At 38.3% G+C, this 26,669-nt stretch overlaps 1 protein-coding gene and 1 long non-coding RNA gene across 4 annotated transcripts; one reads left to right on the top strand and one right to left on the bottom strand.

Annotated features, from left to right (window-relative positions):
• Positions 1-156: 156 nt before the first annotated feature.
• Positions 157-25,516, top strand: LOC128015407 (receptor-type tyrosine-protein phosphatase-like N). Of its 3 annotated transcripts, none has more exons than XM_052599221.1 (22): positions 157-413; positions 3,405-3,455; positions 4,107-4,217; positions 4,753-4,858; positions 4,950-5,076; positions 5,199-5,520; positions 5,908-6,045; positions 6,159-6,193; positions 7,207-7,490; positions 11,236-11,315; positions 12,010-12,074; positions 13,573-13,782; positions 14,052-14,306; positions 15,064-15,211; positions 15,477-15,550; positions 15,996-16,073; positions 16,446-16,565; positions 16,675-16,841; positions 24,498-24,551; positions 24,816-24,880; positions 24,981-25,054; positions 25,253-25,516. In XM_052599221.1, the coding sequence occupies exons 1-22, from the start codon at positions 338-340 to the stop codon at positions 25,322-25,324; spliced, it is 2,712 nt and encodes a 903-aa protein (XP_052455181.1). In that variant the 5' UTR covers positions 157-337; the 3' UTR covers positions 25,325-25,516. The 3 variants fall into 3 exon arrangements, 2 of the variants coding, with proteins under 2 accessions (XP_052455181.1, XP_052455182.1); XM_052599222.1 differs by having other exon boundaries at positions 158-413; positions 5,199-5,505; XR_008183896.1 differs by lacking the exons at positions 24,981-25,054; positions 25,253-25,516 and adding an exon at positions 20,624-20,736.
• LOC128015409 (uncharacterized) lies at positions 2,020-5,404 on the bottom strand. Its single transcript, XR_008183897.1, has 3 exons — positions 5,260-5,404; positions 3,862-3,928; positions 2,020-3,493 (listed from the first exon to the last, which is right to left on the bottom strand). It is a non-coding gene; the product is annotated as an uncharacterized LOC128015409 (long non-coding RNA).
• Positions 25,517-26,669: the final 1,153 nt, after the last annotated feature.

The following is a 26,669-nucleotide window of genomic DNA, read 5'->3' on the forward strand; positions in this document are numbered from 1 at the left end:
TATTTTCTTAGCATGTTGTGTGCCTTGAAATTGTAAGCATGAAGTCTAAACCTCAGACCAGTAATGGCCAATATGACGTAATTTGTGTATTACTCAAAATAGCTGCATTACTGTACTGATTGTCGTGCCCACTTTCCGGGTTTTCTGTCTGTCCGGTCCTCTCACCCCCGCCCTTCGAGAGCTCGCTGGTGCACCTTCGCCCAAACACTCATTTTTTTCACACTCTTACCCAAGTCTCGTGTTTCTGGAGTTTGGCACACGCACAACATTACACTGGTCGCTGTCATCTAAATATGTCGTTGTAAACGAGAAGAGAGGAGAGAGAAGCCGAGGGAAGATGAAATCGGCGTGTCTGTGGATTATTGTCTGTTTGGCGACTGCGTGTTGTCAGCTTGGCACCGGTGATAGATACGGTACGTCAAGAGCACGAGCCACAGGTTAACTTCAGCTGAATGTTGCATGATTCAGCTGCGGAAAATTATTAGGTGCATTACGAATAAGTAAAAAACGGTTATGTTCGTCTTCTGATCACCTGTACCATCAGAAGCATGAACATGCATGTAAAACGTTATTTGTAAAATTGTTAAGCTCATTTAATAGCATTTTGTCAAAGAAAATCGAGTGTGCTTGCTGTAAATGTTGACGTCGATGAGATAAAACCTTGTCTCTGGTGGCAGCTATTGAAAATGTTTCGTTGTGGCGAAATGTGCTTCATGTTTTCACTTTTTTTCTTTTCAGATGATACTATTTCGATTAATATTTTATTAATAGTATTCAATTAGTCTAATTATTCTAATCCTTTTTATGACACCTTACCCATGCAACTTATCCCCAATGCATATTGTTTACACAGCATCTGTGTAGTAGTTTAATATATTGTGTATATTTCATTATTTGAATTTAATTTTCTCTTATTATATACACAATAAAAATTATGATTATATATATATATATATATATATATATATATATATATATATATATATATATATATATATATATATATATATATATATATATATTTTTTTTTTTTTTTTTGCACAGTCAAAAAAAAGGATGCCAGACCTACATTTCACTGCTCGTTGTATGTCATATAACTTGTACGTGACAAATAAAATCTTGAATCTGCATGTGCTATTATAAAACTAACTTTGTGTTGACTGATAATTAGTGAAACCGGGGGTTCATTGAGAATATTAAAAAGCCTTTTTGTATTTAAAGCTTTTAAAACTTTAAAAATGTATTAAGTGTAAATATATAACATTCGTATTCTCTGAAAAAAATGTGGATGGTAGCGTTTAGCGATCTGGCGACATCATATAAGGACGATTCACAGACCGCGCGATACCAGTCAAGTAGAAATGTATTTCCCCACCGACGCGAGCTTCCATAGCTTGGGAAGAGTTAACACAGTTTTTACTCTGGCATACTGTATGATTATTTAGTGCCATTAATTACTTATGAGGCGATAGTTTCAACAGTTCAGCAATCCTCTGCCTTCATAGACATTTTACGACTTTCATACACAGTCATAGTCCATTGCTGAGAGGTCTAGTTCTGTTTCTTGTGGAATAAGGATTCAGCACCATGGACAGCGGAAGTAGTCACTCTTTAAGAGCGAACAATGGGTCGATTTGGGAACAATTGCTTCAAATTGATTTGTGGTTGATTGGGCGTATGAGTGCGAGAGGGGTCAGAGTGCATGTTTCTTAGAGCGATTGTATGTTCGCTTGTGCACTGCATTTGTATTTGTTCTGCTTCTGCAGGCTGACTCACTACTGACGATCCATCCCACCTCATTCTTATAACAGCCGTCACTGTGAGGGCACACGTTACTCAGAAGCTCTATGGGAATGTTTCGTAAAGCTTTGAGAGAGATGTTGTGTAGGAAGGCGAACAGTATAAACATTTATTTGCATGTCTTCAGTACCCCCGCTCCCTATACGCAGAGTACGCAGTCTGCATAGGGCACCAACTCCCAGAGGGGGCACCATCCCAGTTGCTCAAAAAAACAAAAACAAAAATTGATTGTTTAATAATAACACTGTTAAAATGCATAATGTAGGCAAATACAAAATAAACAATTTATGTACATGTTATTATGTACATGTTATTACAAATGCCTGCAAAGGGAGGCAAATGCCAAGTAATTGCTGCTGTTACACTTACAGGAAATTCAAATCCTTGTTTAGGCTACTGACCAAACATTTTATTCAAATATTCACTTAATCTTTCATTTTTGGACACCTTTTTGCTATAGATGACACAGCCTTTATAATTTCTTCAACAAAAAACGTGCATATCACAACCCTTACAAAAATAAACTATGTTTTTTTTTTTTCATAGTAAAACTGCGTAGTTTGCTTTTGCATTATTTCTGAATGCTTGAGACTATAAAATAAATTAGTCATAATAAATTTATAGCCATAGGTAAATGTCGAGAGCTACAATTGTAATTTGTAAATAATACAAATTATCCATTTACTTTTTATTTGATTAAAGTTTTATTTTCACCCTTATAATAGGTGTTTTTTTCCATCATCATATTTGAGGAATGGGGGCACAAAAATACAATCCTGCTTAGGGCACCCATTTGGCCAGCAGCGGCCCTGCATGTGTTAAAGGTTGCATAAGATATTGTAATTGTTGGTTCCAGAAAAAGAAAGGAATCTTGAGGGATGTGTTCAAGTGAGAAGGAACTGCACAATTATCTCTTCTCCCCTCCTCTTGGCTCATAAACAATCTCAGTATTTATTTTGATAGAAAAGAGGCGTACAGCAGACAACCTCGTGTAACTAACATTCATCCCAGTGATTCAATTTGTCTGCTCAACTCTTAAGTGTGTGTGTATGTTTTAGGAAGCGCAAGGATACTGGAGGAATTGGAGTTTGGCAGAGTGTGTGATATTGTGGTATGCTTTGAAACAAATATGAACAATTGAATTGTCCTATAGACCTTGATTTTGTACGTTTTTTCTTTCCATAGTTTTTAATTTTAATGCGTCAATTCCATGAAGAAGCATTTTAACAGAGATGCAGATGGCAGTTGAAGCCACTCTTGATTGTTTTGTCTCATACTATTCTGGCAAATCTTTACTAATGCTCGTTATGGTGGGTGGTCATTATTCCAAATCGTTACTTGTTTGTTTCTATGGTGTTAAATTGACAGACAGCATCTTATAATCAATTGTATACACTGACATGCTGAAATTGTCAGAAGTGTGCTGGTGGTCTGTATTTAGCTCTTTCTGGAACTGGAAGTCATATCTATGGGATGTTTGTGATGCTTGGACTAAAATCTTGAAACAAAACGCATGAGGAGAGGGTCTGTGTTGGCCTATTTTGTCAGAAAAACAATTACCCTTTCATACTCTCTCTTCTCTTTTTCTGTTTCTCTCTTTCAAGGTTGTCTATTTGATGAAGGCCTGTGCTCCAGTGGTCAGGTTTGCTGGGATGGTGAGTGCTGCCATATTTAGTTTTAGATTTTGAACCTCCTAAAATGTAAAAAAAAAAATTACAATAAAGAAAAGACTTGCCATATTGCCTCAGAGTGCCTGTAATTATTGCACAATATAATAGCATCAGTGCCATCCTATAATATTTTATTTGGCTTTCATGCATCAGTCTTGTCCTCTTTTTTTATTTTGTATGTATATAATTACCTTAATTGTCTTGTTTATTATCATGCTGATAAATCTATGGACTTTATTACAAAAACATGTACTGTAATGATTATTGTGTGTAGGTTTTAATTTCTGACTATTTCGTAGCTGTCAGTTAAAGCTGATATGTGCAGTAAAGTGTGTAAAAAAAAACATTGACTACACAGTAAACACTTACTTTCACCAGCACCTGGTCTTACCCAGTCATTGTTCTTCAACCGTTTCCATGGCAACTGTGACATCACACGATTCACCCTTTCGTAGTCTCTGTTTATGTCAAATAGAAGCAGAAAGAGTAAGGGTGAAAAAAGTAAGAGATCCTCATAGAAATGTTTATAATAACATGAAAGCTAAAAAAGCTGCACAATATGCAGTTTGATCTTAGCAGACCATGTCCACTTTCTGTATTTCCTAAAAGAGACAGGTTTCTAAATGTGTGTTACAGATGAGCTGTTTGGTCAGTGTCTTACACAGAAGCAGGAAAGGTTTCGCTACAGGGTGACTGCAGTTTTACTGGACAGACTGCAGTCATTACTGCAAACGCTTATGAAGGATGGTGAGTTACAAATAGAAATTAAAAAAATTCTTCTTCAGTGCAGACTGAATTACTTAGCACTCTTGTACAAATGATGGTTGCCATAGAAACAACACAATGTAAACACAATGGGCAAATTGATGATTCAACCACCGGCATGTGACAGAAAATCATTCACATGTTGCCACAGTAACCAAGGTCAAATTAATGAGTAAATATATGCGTAAACATACCCAAGTTAATGACATGACATTTTTTGATGACATGACAATGTCATTTTTTTGTCTGGATCTATTAAATAAAAAAAGTAATAATAAAAAAACTTTTGATGATATATCATAGAGAGGTCTACTGCAGACAAATGTGAATCCTTACCCTGAGAAACTAAGCTTAAATATTAATAACTCATGATGTTTGTCATTAATCATTATTTATTTTTTAAGCTTTCAAATATAATTTTCAAAGTTATATGTACGTATACAAGCATTTACAAACAAGTATACAAACATTATATGCTTTTTTTGGTTGCTCTGAGCTGATGTGAATTATTTTGCAGGATTAACTTGGCAGGATGATGTCACCCAATCAATGATTAAGAAAGAGCTTAGCAAAGTTCCACAAATCCTACTGTCTTCTGGGCTAAAGAATGACCCATCCACAGAGTAACACTTACAATTTTATCATGTAATCACATTTCTCTCACTTTACTTTTTTCACCGCATTGATTATTTCTGAATATCTCCATTATCAAAGGTCTTGGAGTAACCCTACAAACAAGCTCAAACCCAAACTTGTGCAGCCCAATATGGACTACATGATTGTCGATCCACCTCAGTCATCTCTCCATATGCAGAGTCTGGATCCTTATAGTTACCAGCGAGTGAGAGCCCAAACACAAACAAAAGCCCTTTTGTTACACTGCACTGATTGTAGCTTGGAGCATTGGATATAGTCTACAACTACTTCTCTTTAATTCCAGCATCATGTCTTTTTCCCTTACAGTATGGCTACCAAGATGAAGAGGAGCGTTCTTTGAACCTGGTGGAGGGAGGCAGGTACCCACCGGCCTCCGCTCGTATTAGGGGAAATTCACCACTTCCTCCATCTCGAGATAAAGAAGATCAGCTTCTGCAGGATCTGATGACTCTACTCATTTCTTCGCCTGCACAGCCCACATCACGCCATCATGTGGCAGCACCTCACTCCACCTCATCTTTTTTCCAGGATCTGGACTTCCCGCTTGACTACTATAGCAAGGACTTATTTTCCCAGGATGAAAAGATCAGTGGCCAACAGGAGCAAAAGAAAGGTCCTCACAAGTATGGTGTGTTTTCTGGGCACAGTGATAAGATAGTGTGGGAAAACTTTAGAATAAGGAACACATATTCACTATTAACTAAGAGTTTTCCCTGAACAAACTTCTAATTTGTTGCTTATTAATAGTTATTAAGGTAGTTGTTAAGTTTATGTATGAGGTGGATTAAGAGATCTAAAATATGATCATGCAGAATAAGGCAATAATATGTGCTTTATAAGTACTAATTAACAGCCAGCATGCTAGTAAAATGCATGCTAATAAGCAACTAATTAAAAATTGAGAATTGGTCATTAAAATAAAGTGTTGCTGATAGTGTTAATGTTTATACTTTAAAAATGTGTTCCTTCAAAGTATTTGCATAATTTCGCAATTAATTCTAAACTCTGACTCCAGGACCCACTCAACAAAGTCTAAATGAGCTGCTCGTTCAACATGGATTTGATCTAAACCACCTGAACCCGGAAGAGATGGAGCGTCTGTTCACTGTCCTTCAGCTCCTGCAAAACAAACCAACAAATAATCAGAGAAAATGTGAGCGCCCTCGCATTTTATAGAATATAAGTATTAAATTCCAAAATATACTCACCATAAAGTTGGAGCTCAAAAGAATATGTCAAATAAACTGGTTATTTTCATTCACTCAGCTGAAATAAAGGATTCCTCTGTGTCTCCAAAAGTGGTGAGCATCAAAATGTTTCTCTGTTTTTAAGTGATTTAAGGTTGGACTACTCTACCTGACTTTTAAATTCTGAATAGATTTAAAAAACATTAGACATCATTTACTGAGGAAAAACTGGACATCACACCCTAAAATGAGTGAGGATCATGACTTTCAGTTCATTCTGAAAACTAAACTCATGCAGAGAAAAATTATTGGTGACACATGACAAATGAAAACAAAATGCATTCAAAAATAGTCTCAAAATATCAAACGTTTGATTTCCGACGACTTGATGGAATCTGAAGCTAAACACTGTGCCCATCGTACACAATACAATTTACTGTGAAAGCTGTCAGCTCTAGACTGGCTTTGACTAGTTCAAACTCTAAATCGGTGCAATAAAAAAAAAATCTGTACAAAAGTCGTATTGAGTATTCCAGCCTTTAGTAATATTACAAGGTTAGGTTAGACTCAGTAGTAATGCTATATATTACCTGCAGGGGGCACCAAGTGTAAACTCAAAAAATTCTGAACATAAATAAATGATATGTAGGAAACATGAGCCATGATTATGTGTGATTTGTTTTGTAGGTCTATCTACTCAACATTAGTTAATCTCTGCACACTGTATTTTAGGTGCTTTAGTACTGCTGCATCATATCTTTTCCTCACCCTTTCAGCCCTGTTATATCAGTAATCATTGTTGGTTGGAAAATTAACAGTCACTGCTTTATGGCCCTCTCAAAACCATTTTAAAGAGAAAAAGGGAGAAAAGACTAGAAAGAGGAACATTATATGTAAAATATTTTTTTTACATTGCAAATAAAACAAAGTTTTTCTACTTAAAAATGTCATGTTTAATTCAATGTGTTACTTGCCATTTCTTTGTAACTTTTTGTGAAATTTACATGCAATTTCTTACTGAAAATTGTTTCTACACAGATTTTCTTTTATTTTCTGTGTACATACATGGAATAATTATTATCTGTAGGCAGTTAACCTGACATGGCATGTCTTATGTGCTCTATCAGATGAAGATTATGGAGGGAGAGATGACCCATGTGATGGAGAAGGCTTCTGCACAGGCTATTAATTCCTCCATCCCTTCTCAACTCAACCCTGGGCCTGAAAGCTCCTCTAAAGGGTCTCAAGGGGCCTCTGAGGATAAATACATCCCATTGGGTGCTGGTGTACTAGGGCCTTCATCTCTCAAACAAGAGGAAGGACGACTTGGCAAAGGAACCTTGAGTGTGAAACCAGGAAATAATGAAACCAATTTAAAGGAGGAATTTGGATACACTGTCACAAATCAGAGGTACAACTAACAGTTTTGACTGTTAGACTATAAGAGTGTTAGTCTATGTGGGTGTTCCTTTTGTCTGAAAGTAAATTATGGTCATGTGGTATTTGTTTTCAAAACACCACATTAAGGACGGACCTGGGGCCACACATCAAATTGGCTATTCAGTGCAGAGTCTGTTTGTGTGTTGTTTTCGTGAGCTCTGTGTTTGTTTGTGCTTGTGAAATTGTGTATGTGTCTGTGTTTGGGGGGGGTGTATGAATGCATATGTGTCTCTACAACCTTCTCACTCTGCCTGATGGGGTTCGTCTACTGAAGAACCTTGCTGAGAGGATCCATATCACCACTTGCTCTTTCATCAATATCAGGTAGGTCTAGGTTTAGAGCAGGGAGGTGGCAAAAGCGGAGTAGAGTTTTGCTTTCGTGGTGGGCCTTGATTAGGTCTTGAAAGTATACTAGCCCTTTACTAAAGCTTGCAAAGTAATTTGCCAACACAGAATTTCTACATTGGCAAGTTGTATAGCCTTACTTAACTTAACCAATGCATTGCTAATTTGACATAATGTAAACAGTCTTGATTGCTGTTTGCTGATGTGGTTAGGAAGCAAATGCTAATCCCACTAACCCTTTTTACTAAATCAAACTGTGGTGAGCTGGAACCTTGATCCATTGCCCTTGGAGGACTGAGGGGGGTGGCTAAAAAGAATGAAAGAGAGAAAAGGGAATGGAATGAATTGGCCTTTAAAAGTGGATTTGCTCCACTTCTTGTCCTCCCCTTATTGCTTAGATCCCAATATCTAACAGACATTAACACCCACCAACTCACCAAATGGGGATGAAAATCAATCGTGGTGGGTAATGCATATAAACTCACTAGCCAATTGGCAGGTTATGATTAATAAATTATGTCATCACTTTGCAATCCATCATTATCAGAGCCCTTCCCCTTAGATGAGCCTTCAAGACAAAGCTTAAAGGATAACTAAACCCCTGGTCAGAACCTGACTCCACCCACTAGCAATATTTGAAAAGTGGGCAGAGCACAGCGGAGATAGAGGGGATGAACCGAGGGCGGGGCTGAGTGCGTGGGGCGTGAACCTGAAAATGGAGAGTGACTGTAGTGACACAAGTAGCTTTGCAACAGAGAGTTCATTTGAAATAGAGGACTTTTCTCCCCCACATTCACCTGAAGTGGAGGATGTCAAGGTGTCTGCGGCCTGAGCAATATCAATTCGAGCCACTGGCTCAAACTGCGGTCTTAACTCCCACACCGCATCGCTTTTCAGCGCGAGCTGTGTGGAGAAGCCCATTTCCACCTCCATTGCGTTGGAGAAGCAATCCCGCGTAAACTGCAGTTTGCACACTCTAGCTCTAGGCGGGAATTTCAAGGCCAAGTGCATGCAACGACTGGCACCTAATTTTAAAGTCTGCTGGAAAACTATGCAGTCCAGCAGTGCTGTCGCAACCAGCAACACTACACATACGCACCATCCTGACCACTGTACTAAATACAGATAAATCTATGCCAACTTGAAGCTATCCTAACTGATGCAATACTACGCTAATAACTAACTATGCTTCTAATAATACTAACGTTACACTAACAACTATGCTAATTAACTACATAGGCTACACGAAATAATCTAAATAAGTATATAAATGCTTTGCTAAATAGATGCTATAATAGTCTATCCTGGTCGTTTTCAATACTCGCAATTCCAACTCCTGACTCAGTCATTTTGATGGAACAAGATGGTTTTATACTGCCAAGGGCGTGGTAGCTCGTACCAAGGGGCGTGGTGAGCTGGAAACTGCTTACGTCACTTGGCACCGCAACATCCAATAGGAAAAATCAACTGCAGTAGCCACCGTTCAACCTGAAGAGAGCAGCACTCAGACGTTTTTACACCATATATTGTAGAATTAAAACACTTTATACTCAGATGTCAAAAAAGTTACTCAAATCAATGAACAGCACTAATAAAGCCCTATTCTTACAGATCATTAACTTAAAAAAGTTGGTTTAGGGTTTAGTTACTCTTTAAAGTCGGCATGAAACAGAAGTTTATTTTTCCTATTGTGACATATGTGAAATGCATAAATGGCTTCTGAAATTACAAAAAAATAAAATAAAATAAAATAAATACAGGACGGGACTTGATTTCATACTTTGGAAATTGATTGGTTGGTTGAAAGTGGGGCGTTGCTAACAAAATGGAGGCAGAAATGAGACAGACCCCATTAGCCCCACCTTCACATCCATTTAAAAAAAAAAAAATAAGTGCACAAATCATTTATAATAAACACTACAATATTACATATAAAATTAAGATTACATATTATATTAAATTTAAATTAAATTAAATACATTTAAAATTACATTTATGGATTAGCAGACACTTTTATCCAAAGCGACTTACAGTGCATTCAGGCTATCAATTTGTACCTATCATATGTACCGTATATTAAAGGGACAGTAAGTAGGAATTACTCCCATCTAGTGGTGAAATTGTATTTTGCATTCAAACTAATTTTGCTCTCCAGCGCCTCGCTTTTTCAAATGTGCGTTGCATCTACGGTAGGCGATATGTACCAAAAAGCTTTGACAGGATGTCTTCTAATAGCACTTCGTCGAGTTTTCCTTCAGGTGAACAGGTGTGTTATTTCAAACAAACTGCAACATGACAACTAACAAACGAATGTTACAGTATGAATTACTGACTGTGAAAAACATGAAATATTGTAATTAGTAGTTATGTCTTCTTTATTCGTTATATTTTCTGAATTATATGCATTGTTAGATATAAAAAAAAATATTATAATATAGATTGTAACACTGACTTACCTGTCGAGAAGAAAACTGGCCACTTCAGCGTCTCTTTTGAAATCTTTATCAAGCATTAGCTCTTTCCACCTAGAAAAAGCTTCCCCGACATTAACTCTTGTTTTCTGTAATCTACGGTTACGTTTCCTTTGACGTTCTATTTTTGACTGTTTTGGCGACTATGTTTTCTTCTCCTGTGGCGCGGCATATGTATGGTCCATAATAAGAATGCAATCCAGACTTTTAAACTTGCCGGTGCAGTTTCAAGCGCCTCTCACTGCTCTGCACCTGCGTTTCTGGCTCTGACCGAAAACGCGTTGTGGAAACGCGTTGGCTTAGTACTTTTTGTCCCTCTCTGCTATTATAGTTTTGCAAGATGGCGGAACTACATGGAAGCCTCCGTCGACCTACCCGTCCCATGTATATAAAGATAATAAATTCTTCATTTACAAGGATTAGTTTAAACATTGGCATAGGTATTTGTACACCATTGAGGGCATATTTATGAATAAAAATATTGATTTTAGATAATAAAATACCTAAAAAGTTACTTATTGTCTCTTTAAATATTAGTATTGTATGTATTAAATATTTGCGCAATGGATGAGAAGCACCACATCATGGAATGATTTTACAATTTGAATATGTGAAAAGTCACAGAGAATTTTGTTTCTATTTTATTTTTATGGTATTTACAAACAATGATTGACGGTCGTAAAAAAGAAAGCTAATAAACAAATCTGAGTCAGATTTAATAAGAAATATATTTAAATCTAAGCTTTACTTTTGATCATCTGGTTTTATATGTAATAATATAAATTGTGAATGGGCAAAAGTTTTGTTGCCAAATTGACTGGTGAGTAAAAAAATTATTACAAACCCTGCACATAATCATACAGAAAACTTGCATGTGATAAAAAAAATTCTGTTCTACAGTGTGGTTGGTCCAGCTGTCACTTTCCGGGTGCTACCGAACAGTCAGAATTTAACAGCAAGTGAGGTGTCCGAAAAGGCTGGTAAGTAATAAAGACAATGTTTCATGGCTATTAATAGTTATGTCTGTCACACAAGTGTCTCTGTGACAAAAAAAATGGCTAAATGCACAGTCATGCAAAGTAATATAAAAATTAAAGACCTTATAGGATTTGTTTTATTGTCTTGACATAAACAGGATATTGGGGCATGACAGAGCAGAGGTCTTTTAAAATCAAATTGAATAGAAAATGGCAGCCAGAAACACACATTTTTCAAAGCTGAATAACTTGTTTTTCAGACAACAAAGTATAATAACTCAGCATGTTTCATATTATGGTATCTTTGCTTTAGTAAAGTGAAAAACTTACAAACAGCACCTTTAAATATGGATGAAACAGTTATTTTGGCAGCAGTTAGATGTACACTAATATAGCTGTCCTTAAGAGCTACACTAACGTCACTTGTGAATACATACATGATGTGACCCACATTTGCTGAATTCTATATTAATGTACTAAGCCTATATAGGACTAGTATAAATAATTAATGTAAATAGATATTAATTGAACACTGGTATATTTTATCATATTGCTGTTACCACAGCTTTATAATAACAATATGCTACTTGATGGCATGCGTTACAGTGATATATACCACTATTTATAAAAACAATTATACTGAGAAAACATTAGAATAAGCTGTCTTTGTCTTCGCATTTATTTTTTTTACATGCAGTGGCTCAAAAGAACCTTCTAGAATCAGAGACTGGTCTGCAGGTGCTTCAGGCAGGTGTTGGGGAGGTAAGGATGTGCAGAAATGGTAAAACTTCTTAACTTTTGTGCCCATTGTTTATTCCTTTCCCATGACGTTCTATCTCTTCTATGTTTGAGCAGGGAACATCTCACAAGACCCCAGACACCCACCCCCTTCTCATTTGCTTTGTTGCTATGACAACGACATCATACGTGTCAAACTGTCAGGCGCGTACACGACTCAAAGCGCGCGGCCGATTGGCATCCGAAACGCTTCTTCCCTCACAACGCAACATTCCGCAAAACATCACGATGTCCGTGCCAGGGCTGAGCTCCCTCACCGTTGTTCGTTTGCCGCGAACATACATTTACAAACGTTACAGCTCCTAACAAAACTGAACGAAATTTAAATATCAAACCGGCGGAAAAGAGCTCTACAGTTATTGCACGTACAGATTTGAGCTCATCTTCGGTGGATCACCGGGCGCGAGCGCTTTTCGTGCTCCATTAGTTTATTGATTTTTTGGTGAGTTAAACTTTAACTTGAACTTAATTACATGTTACGTTGTATTAATGTCATGTTACATTATATTAAACATGTTTATTAATCAGATAAAAGCTCATACGGGGCAGTAAAACAAATAAATCAGCTTTTTATCCCGTAAATAATTACACCTTCCTGTCATTTCAGTACACTCGTTTTTGGTAAGTAATTTCTTAAAGACCACATGTGGCGGAAAAATAGGAAAATGTGACCGTTTTTACCACTTTCTACATCTTTAGTTTTCCCAGCATTCATTTTACTCACCCTTCGAAGTCAGTGGTTTCAGGCTCATAAAACAGTAGTACAATAAATTAGTTTAATTTGCCACCGAGCCAGCCTGTTTTTATTTGAATCTAGTAACCTGCAGTAAGCCGTTTTCCTTGAACTGCTCAGTGATTTGATGAAATAAAGAACGCGCAATAAAAAAATGACCAATCAGAATGATTCGCACTCAGAATCTCCGCACAGACTGTGATGTCAGGTAAAGATGGTTGCTGTGGCGACAAGGTCAGTGCAGTGTGCACTGGAGTGATGATGTAATGCCTTGGCTCCTGTGTGGTGGTCTGCATCATTCCAGCAGAGTAATTTACCAGCGTATATGATGCGATTCCTATGTGTTGAAATGCCTTGTAATAAAGGATTTATGTTGTCTTTTCCTCTGTTTTCTCTCATCTGTTCCTTGCTTTCTGTCTATTGTAATTTTAACGACAGTGGTGCTTATATGAAACGTTGTGATGTTGCCATAGCAACCAGTGACCCCACTGAGATACTTCCAAATAAGAGGGTGGGATTGTTAGTCCTGTTTCAAATATTCGTTTTTATTACTTGTCTTTTTTCATAGACCTTCTCTCCTTCACTTTTCCATTTCAAAATGTTACAGATGCACAGTCACAGACACAAACTGTTCAATGTTAGCTTGATGGCAGCAACATTAATTGGGGCTATGGGATGTATTAATGATTTGTGAGTCATATGTTTGTTTTTATCTCTCTGTTTTTGCAGGAGAGTGATGGCCATGCATTACCAGTGGCAACACGTGTACGTGACAACACCCAATGGGTGTTCCTTATGTTTGTGGGTGTGGCTTGTGTGGGTGGACTCCTGGTGGGAGCACTGACCATTGCCTGCCTGCGCACCCATGCCCGCCAGTTGGCCTCAGGGAAACTGGGCCTTGGACCTGAAGCAGGAAATGTGACGCATTATGAGTACCAGGTTTGGAACTGTTAGGCATGCGCAGTGCATCACATCTCTGCAATACAGACATTCTCTGCATCCAAGCTATTTTTATCCCAACAGATTTTAGCAGCTTTGCTTGTGATGGCATGTTACTGTCAGACACTAATGTGATCAGATTTATTTGATTTGAGCATAAGCAAACCATAGCAAATTGATTAGCTGAAATATTCAGTAACTGTGAATTGCATGTGCTGCAATTTGTCAGTAGTCTTTTTCTCACATCCTCTATTTTCTTAATTTCTCAGGATCTTTGTCGGCAGCATATGGCTGCTAAGTCCTCTCTCGGAAGGCAGGACTGCAGGGTTGGAGCTGCAGGTGGTGCCGGTCCAGGAGGAGGAGGAGGTGATGGAGGAGGAACAGATGCATCACGAGTCAGCAGTGTGTCGTCACAGTTCACTGATGCACCTCAGCCAAGCCCTAGTTCGCACAGCAGCACCCCCTCCTGGTGTGAGGAGCCAGCGCAGTCTAACATGGATATTTCTACAGGACACATGATACTGGTAGACACACATAACCCTATTTACAGATGCAGAAAAATGTACATTTAGCGCATAACATTAATGGCCCATATACATAACTATATTAGCATCCACCACCATGGACATTAACATTTTGTTTATTATAAGCACATACTGCACTTTTGTCATCTGGCACTAAAATCCAAAGATGTCAACATTTTTATCATTCATCATCTGGAAAATAAAAAAAACATTCTCAAAGGGATTCCAATGATATCGTTCCTCTCCCATTATAATAGTGTTAGTGTTTGACTTCCCTATTCTCATAGAACTAGAACTATTATTAAAAAAATATAGGGTAACACTTTGTTTGAAGGTGAGTTACTCCAGTTACATGAAAATTCTATAGTAATTTATGCATAATTAAAAGTAATAAACCAAACCATAACCTTAACACTATAGTAAGTACATGTAGTTAATTTATTTGACTCATTACTTGTTGTTTAATTGCACTGAAACAATATGTACACTGTACAATTGAAGTGTAACTCTTTGTAGTTACAGTTATTGTCCTTGGTGTAAACGGTGCTTAATTTTTTCCCTTTGGTAAACACTTCGAATATTAATTGCCCTCCAGATGGTTATACACATTTGTATGTACTACATGGTTTACAAAGAATTTTTTGTTTTCCTATTTTAATTTAGTTGGTATAATAGCATTTTCTAAATTTTCGTGTTTTTTTTAAGTATCACATGAATGAGCAACTGAGTTTATCTCTCCCTCTCTAATGCCTTCTAGGCATATATGGAGGATCATCTGAAGAATAAAGACCGTTTGCTCAAAGAGTGGGAGGCTCTGTGCTCCTACCAGGCAGAACCAAGCACCATCTCAGCTGCCCAGAGTGAAAGTAATGTCAAGAAGAACCGCTGCTCTGATGCCGTGCCCTGTGAGTAAGATCATAAAGCTTTCCCAACCCCGACTTGTTTTGAAACTCTTTCATTTTCTATGTAAATGTGCCTGAAGGGTTAGTGTCCACTTTGTTTTTGAGGAAATTTTCAGTAAGAACATACAAGTCACTATTTATACCAAAAATGGCATAGAATAATGCATAAATACGCAAATTGGATCACATCCTGTGTCTCATCACACAACCTGATTGACTTCTCCTCTTTTTAATGGATAAGGTGTGTAACTGTCAGTTGTTTTTGCAGATGACCATTCTAGAGTGAAGCTGAAGGTTGAGATTAACCCCTCCAGGACAGATTACATCAATGCCAGCACCATTGTGAGTATGTGCACTTGATGAATCTCTTTGCCCTGGAACTCATCATGAAACATGACAGTTTAAAGAGATTTTATTATGGTCCCTTTCCTCTTTTTAGCTGAAATCTAAGCTAAAAATCTAAAGCTAAAAAGCTTTAGTTTCCTTTCATCCCTTTTTGTTACCAAGGTGATAATCCATTTATTCCTCATAGACTTCCAAGGCTGCCACTGGTTTTGGAATCCCTCTCTCTCAGTGTTGCCATGGTTACATTGTATTGATCTCATTCAGGATATTTAGGTTGGGAATCTCTTGCTGCTCTGTTGTGGTCAAGAACAAGGGATTATCAATAAAGCCTTCATGCGCATTGTATCACAGTAATGGCCTGTTGTCACGTGATGAGCAGATTCAGGGTTAAGAAGGGCTAAAACGCTGACCCCTGACCTTTCGTCTACTATTGACCTTTTAGATCGAGCATGACCCCCGGATGCCTGCGTATATTGCCACCCAAGGACCTCTCTCACACACCATCTCTGATTTCTGGCAGGTCAGTCACATGTGTGTGGAAATAATAGCTTTGTAATCATTTGATATAAAGAAATACAAGTTGCATGAAATGTACACTACCATTGAAAGTTTGGGGTCAATTAAATGTTATTTTTTTCAATGATATTAATACTTTTATTCATCAAGTATGCATTTAATTGATTTATAAACTTGATAAAATAATATCGAAAAAACGATATTACGGTTAACATAAAAAAATATTTAGCTTTTCCATACTAATTAGTAGTTTCTTGAATGATTACTAAATTATCTTGTGACACTGGAGTAATAGCTGATGAAATCTTAGCTTTGCCATCAGAGAAATATGTATATATATTGTATATATATATTGTAAGCCATGTATGTTGCACAGATGGTTTGGGAAAGTGGATGTACTGTCATAGTACTGATGACGGCTCTGGTTGAGGATGGAGAAAAACAGTGTGATCGCTACTGGCCTGATGAAGGCTCTTCTCTCTACCACATTTATGAGGTTTGAGTGAAAATGTTACTTGTGAATCTAATAAGATTTCTTGAGATGTTTGTTTTATGTAGTGTAAACGACATAAAATATTGTGTTCACCTTTAATTATCTCACTCAGGTAAACCTGGTGTCTGAGCATATCTGGTGTAATGACTTCCTGGTGCGGAGTTTCTACCTGAAGAACGTCCAAACCCAGGAAACTCGTACCCTCACTCAATTCCACTTCCTGAGCTGGCCTGCACAGGAAATACCCACCTCCACACGGCCTCTGCTGGACTTCCGCAGGTATTGTGCATGCTTGCTTACATACTGTACATAGTATGTATGTACTTCTATTTTTTGTATATATATTGCATTAAAGTATATATCACTATTTACACATCTGTGTAGGCCTAATCATCACCTGGTCATGATAGTTTGCTTTAATGGTAATAATTTGAGGTAACCACAACTGTAGAACAAATCTGAATAGTGTACAGAAATTTACTGCATAATGATAGTAATAATAGTATATAATAAAATGAGAACATCTCGGTTACGTACGTATGTGTTGAACGACATGTGGGGTCTCTCACTTGGGAGGTCAATAATCTCTGAATTTAAGAGAAAACGGCAATTAAAATTGGCTAGTGGATTTTGCATATCTGAGCCACTCCCCGTGCCTACAGGTATAAATAGGCGACAGGTGCATCCACTCTTTGGGTTTTATGCTGATGAGACGAGAACGTGTCCCGGCAACAGCGAATGGTTTAAGGTTGTGTCATGGGGACATAATATCTCTGTTCTCTCTATTCCCTATATGTTGGTCACTACGAGTTATGTCGGACGACATATGGGGTCCATGGAAAACGCCACAACCTGAACACCATCACTACCTTGTGTACCTTGTGTAACACAAAAGGTCGCTTAACCTTCCCAAATCCCAGTGCCAATTCACTGACCTTAGTACCGAAGGGGACCAAAAGGATGAGTACATGGCTGCTGGAGAGGGCCATGCTGCTGTTCGTCCACAAACGTTTTTGGAAGGGATTTCAACCTTTAGTTAAAGATTGCTTCAGATCATTCCTATTTGTTCTTTCAGCTTGGCAGACGACATGTGCAGATACTGATATGGACTGTCCGAGGGGGTCTCTTAGGCAGGTTCTACCTTAGAATAGGGATGGAACAGCTGCCAGAAAAGACTGGCAGAGCGGGTGTGTCAAGGGAAGACACAGGGAAGAATACACATATGGTATTACCCATATGGAATCAAGCCATATGGGCACCTAGCCCAGTACAGGGGCTGGCCGGGACCCCCAGCATGCGAACACCAGTACTGGGCCTGGCGACAGACTGCTCCACCAAGTCTGACCACCGAAGGTGATGGAGATCTGCCTCCTCCCTGCTTAAGGGAGTGGTGGGAACCTTGGGCACATATCAAGGCCAGGGTCTCAGGACAATGTGAGAGTAAGCCAGCCCGAACAATATACACTCTTCACTGACCTTGCACTGACCTTGCACAGTGTCTGTGTGAGCAGGCTCACTTAGGCAAACACTTACTTGCGTAGCGCCAGAGGCCAGCTGTGTGCCAGTGCATCCATGCTCAGGGGGGCCTCGGTCAGGGAATAGTACAGCTGACAGTGGGTGGACTCATGGGATGCAAACAGGTCTACCTAGGCTCCAGACTCCAGATCAACTGGACCATCTGGGAATGGAGTTGCCATTCCCTGGTGAAAGTGAGCTATAGTGAGAACATGTCGGTTGCGTGATTGAGCTCCCCTGTAATGTGGACAGCACGCAGTGACTTTAGCCGGTTGAGTCGGTTGATGTACAAAACAGCGTAGTGTTGTCCGTGTGGACCAACATGTGCTTGTCTAGCAACAGCAGCTGAAAACGCCATAAAGCTATATGCACTGCCAGCAACTCCAGATAGTATGTGTGCGAAAGCAGTTTGCGTCCTGTCCAGGACCCTGAAGCTGCCTGCCAGTTGGACGTCGCACCCCAGCCCATGTTGGAGGCATCTGTCATGACAACAACATGTTCTAAGGACACCCCAGCCCGTAGAAAGGCAAGGTCCGACCAGGGGCCGAATAGGCAGCGACACATTGGTGTGATGGTGACATGATGTGACATCAAAGAGACAGTCGACGTACCCACAGTGGTGTAGCGATGGGGATGTAGGATGGCCCTGAAAGCATCGCAATCTGAGTCATCACAGCAAAAATGTTCCCAGAGAAACTGGCTAGAGATGCGTGGAGAGGCGTTGCGTCTCCGAACCTCGACCTCTTGGCTACTCTTGATTGGGGGTGTTGTGGGTGAGAATGAGAGGGCAGTGCGTCGCTCATTGTCAACTTACGAGCCTTGCAACTTGATGGAAAGGGAAATTGCTCTTTTAATGAAAATGTGGATACCAAAAAGAAAAGTAAAGATTCTCCACCCAGCCCTCCACCAGGGGGAAGGAGTGGAGCTGTCTCCAACAACATCTGAAGTGCAGTCTCCCACATCTTTGATTGACTTTAACTTTGACTTTGTCGTTCTCTTGGACAATTTTGTGGCTGGATATGACAGTGGATGGTGCTCTTCTGTGTGGGGCTCGATGTGCCAGCCTCGAAGAACTCTGAGCGTGATACATGGCTGATTACAGAACTGGCATAACTGACAAGATGCACGTTAAATATCGGGGAATATTTATCATGCATCCCTATTTATAATGAAGTAGTCTGTATTTATTAGACTGTGAAAAAATTATTTATCAGTTCCACACACAGAGATATATAAATTCTACATTTATTTAAATGGGAAAAAAAAACCTTCACTGGTATTGGATCGGTATCGGCCAATACTGAACCCTAGGTATTATTATCGAAGGTGAAAAAAGCAGATCGGAGCATCCCTAAAGTCTACAGCTGCAAATTATACAGTTTTCAAATTCAGGGTAAACAAATAAGTTCTTAAAGGGCTCAGCGGATGAACTTTTTTCCACAAGTTGGCATGATTTATTAAGATCTTCACGAGTGTCTGTAACATATTTTGATTAAAGACACTCAATGGCTGTGTAAACAACGCCTTTTTTGCCGTTTGAAAAACAGCTCTGCTCACACCAACCCGTTTTGTTGTGTTTTTTTCTTTTTTATCACAATGAGTTACTTCATACCCATAACCCCCCCCCCCCCTTCTGCAGGATTTCAACTAAAATTAAAATAAATCCACACCTCTCTTGTCTCCTTTGAGAAAAATGGATGATAATGTTATAATAAGTACCCCTTCCTACGTCCGAGGCGGAGTGAAATCTGATCAGCTAATTTTCTCACATGCTTGCAGAGAAAGGCTTACAAAACCAAACTTACTGGGTTATTCTTTTTCATGTTTTCTGAGTTGGTAGATGCAAGGACATACAATTATAGCACTTAAACACGGAAAAAGTCAGATTTTAATTCGATGAGCCCTTTAAGCTGTTTGTGTAATAAGTTTACATTATAAGTGTCATACACATAAAAAGATGAAATAATTGCAATTTTTATAAGGCAAATGTTATTGTACCCAAAATATAAAATTGTGACCGCTTTATGTGTATATATGTGTATGTCATTTCCACCACAAATTCTCCATTTGCTCTCTCTTTTCTTCCAACTGCCATTACATGATGTCAATCCATCACTCTTCACACTTATTTATGCCATTCTCTTCAGCTTCTTTACCACTTTCTCTTTGAACCTCTTACCCACTCTCTGTCTCTTTCTGAGAGCGATGGAGCGCAGTAGCGAGTATTGCACAGCTGTCTGTGTCATTTTTGTGGTTTGCAGCTAGTAGTCTGGTTCCAGTTGCATAGTCATAAAAATGAGCACAGACAGGTGTGGCTGCAGCAACGCTGATGAAACGCTCCATCGCCTAACTCCCTTCTCCCACTTTCTCTCTGCGTGATTCTCTGTCGACATCTCAGTCGTTTATTATTTCCTTCTCTGTGTCTCTCTCTTTTCTTCATTCACGTCCTTCCAGTTCATGTTTTTCTGTGTTTTGGTTGATGTGGCTTGTATCGATGTGGCTTGTTGACTGTGGTATCACTCTGCTTTTTTCCACTTGATGTGCAGCGTCTGACCTTGCACCCAGGCTTTGAGGCTTGCTGTCTGAACACATATGTGCTACAGACAGTCTACATGCACTTCAGACAGGAGCATGGACCTTTCCAGGCCAGCAGACACATGTATGTTTAGGGCAGAGGTCATTTATTATTCTGAGATTTTAGATAAAATGTATGTAATGTATGTGTGTGTGTATAAATGTATATATTTCATCAGCCTTTACTCCAATTTATGTAATTTATTATAAAACCCTGTCTGTTTACTTAAGAAACAGATATAGGTGTCATGCAATAACATATTTTTAATACAACTGACTTTATATTAAATGTGAATTTAACATTGAAAGTTAATGTGATATAAATATTGCTACTAATCTTTCATTGTTCAGAAAGAGAGCAAACAACATTTACATTATTAAAGATCATTTTGACTGACAGTCTAGATTTCAATCACTCTCAGAAACTGCCATTAAAATCACTGAAACTGTTAACACTGTGAAATCAATATCTTAATTATAGATTCGTACACACATGTGCACTTTGTTGTTTCTGACGAGAGAATTTGCTCGAAAGAGGTATTCAGTCATTGAGCGAGTGAAGGAAGCACCGGCATTTCAGCGATGACTCATCTAAACACCTCTGATTGGACATTGCATTCAAAAGTTCAACAAAACCGTGTGTGATTGGTTATAATGCGCAGCGCTGTAAAAACGTGTCTGTCTCTGGCTCAGAGCCAGCAAGCGATCACAGATCTGAATTTAGCAGCTGATGATATGACTTGCTGAACGTACTCGCACCGGTGTGATTGTATTAAAATTAATAAAATCTTAATCAGCTATTTTTTGTCTTTTGGAAGTTGCATTCAACTTGACTCCCCTCTGTTATAAGCCACACACTTACAACAACAAACTAATGTCACAGTGGTATCGTGTACTGTAATCAAATGTAGCCCAAGTTATTACCTGTTAAACAGTAGACAGCACACACAGTGTTCATCTAATAAGGATCTCCATCGCAAGCAAAAAATAGTCTTTGCAGATTTGCTTTCAACTCAGTGCAGTTCCATAGCCCCGTTTTCAATGCTGCTGATATTCTTGAAGGGGGGATGAAATGCTATTTCATGCATGCTGAGTTTTTTACATTGTTAAAGAGTTGGATTGCCATGCTAAACATGGACAAAGTTTAAAAAATTAAGTTGTACGTTTGAAGGAGTATTTCTGTTCCAAAAATACTCCTTCCGGTTTGTCACAAGTTTCGGAAAGTTTTTTTCGAGTATGGCTCTGTGTGACGTTAGATGGAGCGGAATTTCCTTATATGGGTCCTAAGGGCACGTCTGCCGGAAGAGCGCACGCTCCCGTATAGCAGAGCACTGAGAGGCTGAGCACAGACAATCACTGATCAGAGCGAGAGCATCGTGAAATGTCACAAAAGGAGTGTGTTTTTGGTTGCCAGGGCAAGACAACCCTGCACAGATTACCAAAGAAAAAACAGCATTAAGGGACCAGTGGATGGAGTTTATTTTTACAGAGCATCAACGGAGTTGTGCAAGTGTTTGTGTTTGTTCCCTGCATTTCGAAGATACTTGTTTTACAAACAAGGCCCAGTTTGACGACGGATTTGCGTATCGTTTATTTCTTAAGGATGATCCAATCCCAACGAAAAAGGGTCACGATCGTGTGTTGGAACTGCAGGCGGTGAGTAAAACTGCTTCAAATATCTCTGCCTCCTTGTTAGTGTGTCCGCCTCCCATGCCGGAGACCCCGGTTCGAGCCCCGCTCGGAGCGAGTCGTTGCTGCTGCTGCTCTCGTTCAGTTTCAGCCTTGGGATCTGATTCTGGATCATAAATAAACGGCTGAATCTGACTGTAAGCCATGGTTTGTTTTGGATGATGTTTTTTTCCTCAAGGTAATGTCACAGCTTCCAAACGCTCTCAACGCAAAAGCCTACTGGCGCTCGTGATTCTTTAGCTCCGCCCACACATCACGCCTCCAGTCGGTCGTGTTTTTCCGGGAAAAATTGGTACAGACTATCTTTCTCTTATGAATATAATAAAACTAAAGACTTTTTGGAGTTATGAAGGATGCAGTACTACTCTATAGGTACTCATGATTAACAGGATATTGAGTGAAAACGAGTATTTCACCCCCCCTTTAAACGTTACAACTCTGAGTGAACCGCTTCAGATGCTCAGCGCGTGTGGCAGGGAACTGAACGACTCATTCAAACTGATTCATGAACCAATTCACTCGTTTGCCAATTGGTTTGATCAAGCCTTTGAACAGAATTGACTCAAAAGAATGAATCATTCACAAATGGGCATTGCTCATTGCCCAGAGAAAAGTAGACAGCACGTTTGGAATAAACTGAAGCATTTATAACATTTATTGCATTAAGATAAAGTAACGAGAGGAGCGTCGCCCACAGTAACGAAGTAAAAGTACAGATTTTTCCCAAAAAATTTACTCAAGTAAGAGTATAAAGTACCCATTTTTAAATATACTCCGAAAAGTATTAGTTCCCCCGAAAAATTACTCAAGTAAATGTAACGAATTAAATGTAACTCGTTACTACCCACCTCTGCAATTGGGAATCATAATTTTCAAATAAACCAAGGGTAAAATTCAGTTTACATACAGCACACAGTGAAAATTACATGAATATTACAGTGGGCAAATGCATAAAGCCCAGCATAATTTGAAATCACAAGTTTAAAGTTGAAAGCATTTAATTCACACGACCGATCGTCACAGAGGTCATGTGATTATGCTGGATATACATACACACTTCACAAGATCTCACAGTTGGATTCGACTAAGTCTTTTAGGTTTGTGAAATGAAATGTGCATTAGTCATTCAGAGATTTGTTTAAATTATATAAATGTGTATTTGCTTAATCCCTCAAACACTTCAGCCAAGCCGAAAATCTTAACGGCAGATGCCGATATTTGAAAAATGTAAAATGTTGGCCAATATATCGGCCTTGGCGATATATTGCTTGACCACTGGACTCACACAAACGCACCCTGGCCCTGAATAAAACGTCCTTTTTCTTGTTAGGAAACCTGTGGACTCTATGTCCTGACAGGCTGGAGATAGAGCAACATCCACAACACAAAAATTTACCATAATAATTATATATTGAAATAATAACTACCAAAAACACACCGACTCATGCCCGCTCAAAGCAGAGTAATATGACGCAATGTTAGAAAAAAAGCAGTTTTTGAGAACTGTCAAGGAAACATTTCAAATTTTTTTCTAAATTTGTGCCCTCTCGTCTTGTAAAACATTTTCAAATTCTGCATTAATGGTTCATATGGAGTTTGAACCATTACCACATTACCACAAGGTTAGATATGAATTTGAAAATGTTTTTTAACCTGCAATATGCACTTTAAGACTAAAGGTTTTGTGGTCCAGGGTCACATATTAAAACAGAAAACAGTTTTCTAATTGTTTAATTAAATTACTTTTAATTCAGTTTCAATCAAACCATCTAATTTTCATGGCAAATAAATGTAGCATTGATGAGCATAATAGACTTCAGAAAAATAAATTAATTAATTAAACAAAAAATCATACCTATTCCAAACCTATTCCAAACAAACTGATTTCTATAGGCATTTATTCAAGTAAAAATGTAAAGCAAAAAAACAAATATATATTGTTTGTTGTTTAACATGGCAGATTTGCATGGATTTTGATTGATCTTCTGCTGGTAAACCTTTATACTGCATACACCTTTATAGTGTCATGTGTATTCTTGTGCACAGCCGACATGTCATGACAACTGCTGATCTAGTCCTGAGCTAATCTAACTTTGAAACTATTGCTGCCTTGCAAGCAGTGATATTTCCTTCAGGAAATCTCTTTCTGTCCCTCAGGAAAGTCAATAAGTGCTACCGTGGCCGCTCCTGCCCCATCATTGTGCACTGCAGGTATTTTAAACACATTGATGCATATGAGGAATTAAATATTTTTTTAATAAATTGAAAATTAAAGAACGTAGTTTGACATGTTTTGGAGACAAAATGCAAGAGATGCAGAGCCATCTAACATTACATTTTATTAAGCATTTTAAAATTTAAACCATAGTTCTTGTGTGTATGAAGTACTGCATTGATACTGAATGTACTGTACTGGCACATCAGATGTTTTTTTTTTCAAAGTGTATTGCTCACAGTAACAACCTTTCTGTGCAGTGATGGAACAGGTCGGACTGGAACATACATCCTTATCGACATGGTTCTGAACCGCATGGCTAAAGGTCAGCACATGATGGAAACCTGTAAGGTTGTGAAGAAATAATTTAGTGTTTAGGAAAGTAGGGCATACTGAAAATGTTTGTTGTTTTGTTTCCAACTCAGGAGTAAAGGAAATCGATATTGCTGCAACCCTGGAACATATTCGAGACCAGAGGCCAGGAATGGTGCGCACCAAGGTAATGAAGGACACAGCAACAGAGCTGTTCTCAGTTACACCACAGAGCCCCATATCAAAAATCAAGGCACTGTTATACCTATAAAACATCATAGCATTAGTAACCTCTCCCATTCCCCTCAGTTGCAGTTACATATTTTTTATTGATTCTTATAGTATTATTAAAAGAGATGCTGATCTATGCTTTTTCTCTCTTCAGGATCAGTTTGAGTTTGCACTGACCGCTGTGGCTGAAGAGGTTAATGCTATTCTCAAAGCTCTACCGCAGTGAAATGAATGCCCATGACTAAGCAGACACACTAACACATACATACACACTCACAAATTACACAGCAACTACATGCGTGTATGCATACATGCCTATGTGGCCACTGAGGTTAGTATTAGGGATATGCATGAGTAATCAACTAGTCGAGTACTTGTTCTACATCTAACTACTTCAATAAACTAATTGCAAATTGTTTTTCCTTTTGCTGAAATGAACATTCTTACTAAATCCTTCACTTATAAATCATGTTGCAGCTACAGTAAGTGTGTTGGGTAAGTCTGTGCTATAGAGAGGTTAGAGACTTAAAGGGTTAGTTCAACCCGAGAATGAAAATTTGTGCATCTTCTACTCACCCTCGAAGCATCCTAGGTGAATGTGACATTTCTATTTCAGTAATAGCCAGTTGCAGTTATATAAAAAAATATTCTTGCTCTTCCAAGCCTTTCAATGGTGGTAAGCAGGTGTTTGTCGTCAGCTGTTCAGAAGACGTGAAATAAAGTGCGCTCATCTGTAACAAAATGTCCCTCACACAGCTCGGGGTGGTGAATAAAGGCACCCTGTAGCGAATCTATACATTTTTTATATATATATATATATATATATATATATATATATATATATATATATATATATCCAGATTTCAAATGTAAACACTTTTTTTTTTTCTCACTTCTGCTGACTGTGAGGAACCGGAAGACGTGGGTGAACATTCTCGGGTGAACTAACCCTTTAATTGTGCAATGTTTTAATCTTTATGGTTCTTGCTAGAGTCAAGCTTTCCACTATAGATAAAGATCCACTTTTATGGTGGAAAGTGTTAAACTACAAGAGTTGCGAGAAACTATTTCTGCAGCCTTTTTACACAGCAGATTATTGTTAGAAAATTAAAATGTCAACTTAAAGCACTTATATTTCTAGATAATAATTTAAATATTAAAATGTATAAATATCAGTAATTGAACAAAATTAGATTTCATTATTTTTAACCCATTTGGTAGTGAGTTTTTATGATTATCTTGATATATTTATTTTTAAGAAACGCATAGTTTAATTTACCTTGTGAAATCATTCTAAGCGTATACTATTCAAGTAGACAAATGATTCTTGGTTTCAGTTACAGTACTTGACTAAAAAAAAATTCTGAGTGCCATCACTACTACTTTTTTGCTGCTTTACTGGACACTCAAAAACACATATCCCAATCAGTTCTGCCTTCCTACAGCGTGTAGTATCAAATCTACTTTAAATGAATGCTCACACACACACACACACACAAATATACTACTTGGACCTGTATTTAAGTTATTCAGGATTGGATTTCTTTCTTGCCTTCACTCTTAACAAAAAT

Source organism: Carassius gibelio, chromosome A6 (genome assembly GCF_023724105.1).
Source record: "Carassius gibelio isolate Cgi1373 ecotype wild population from Czech Republic chromosome A6, carGib1.2-hapl.c, whole genome shotgun sequence".
Classification (NCBI taxonomy): Eukaryota; Metazoa; Chordata; class Actinopteri; order Cypriniformes; family Cyprinidae; genus Carassius; species Carassius gibelio.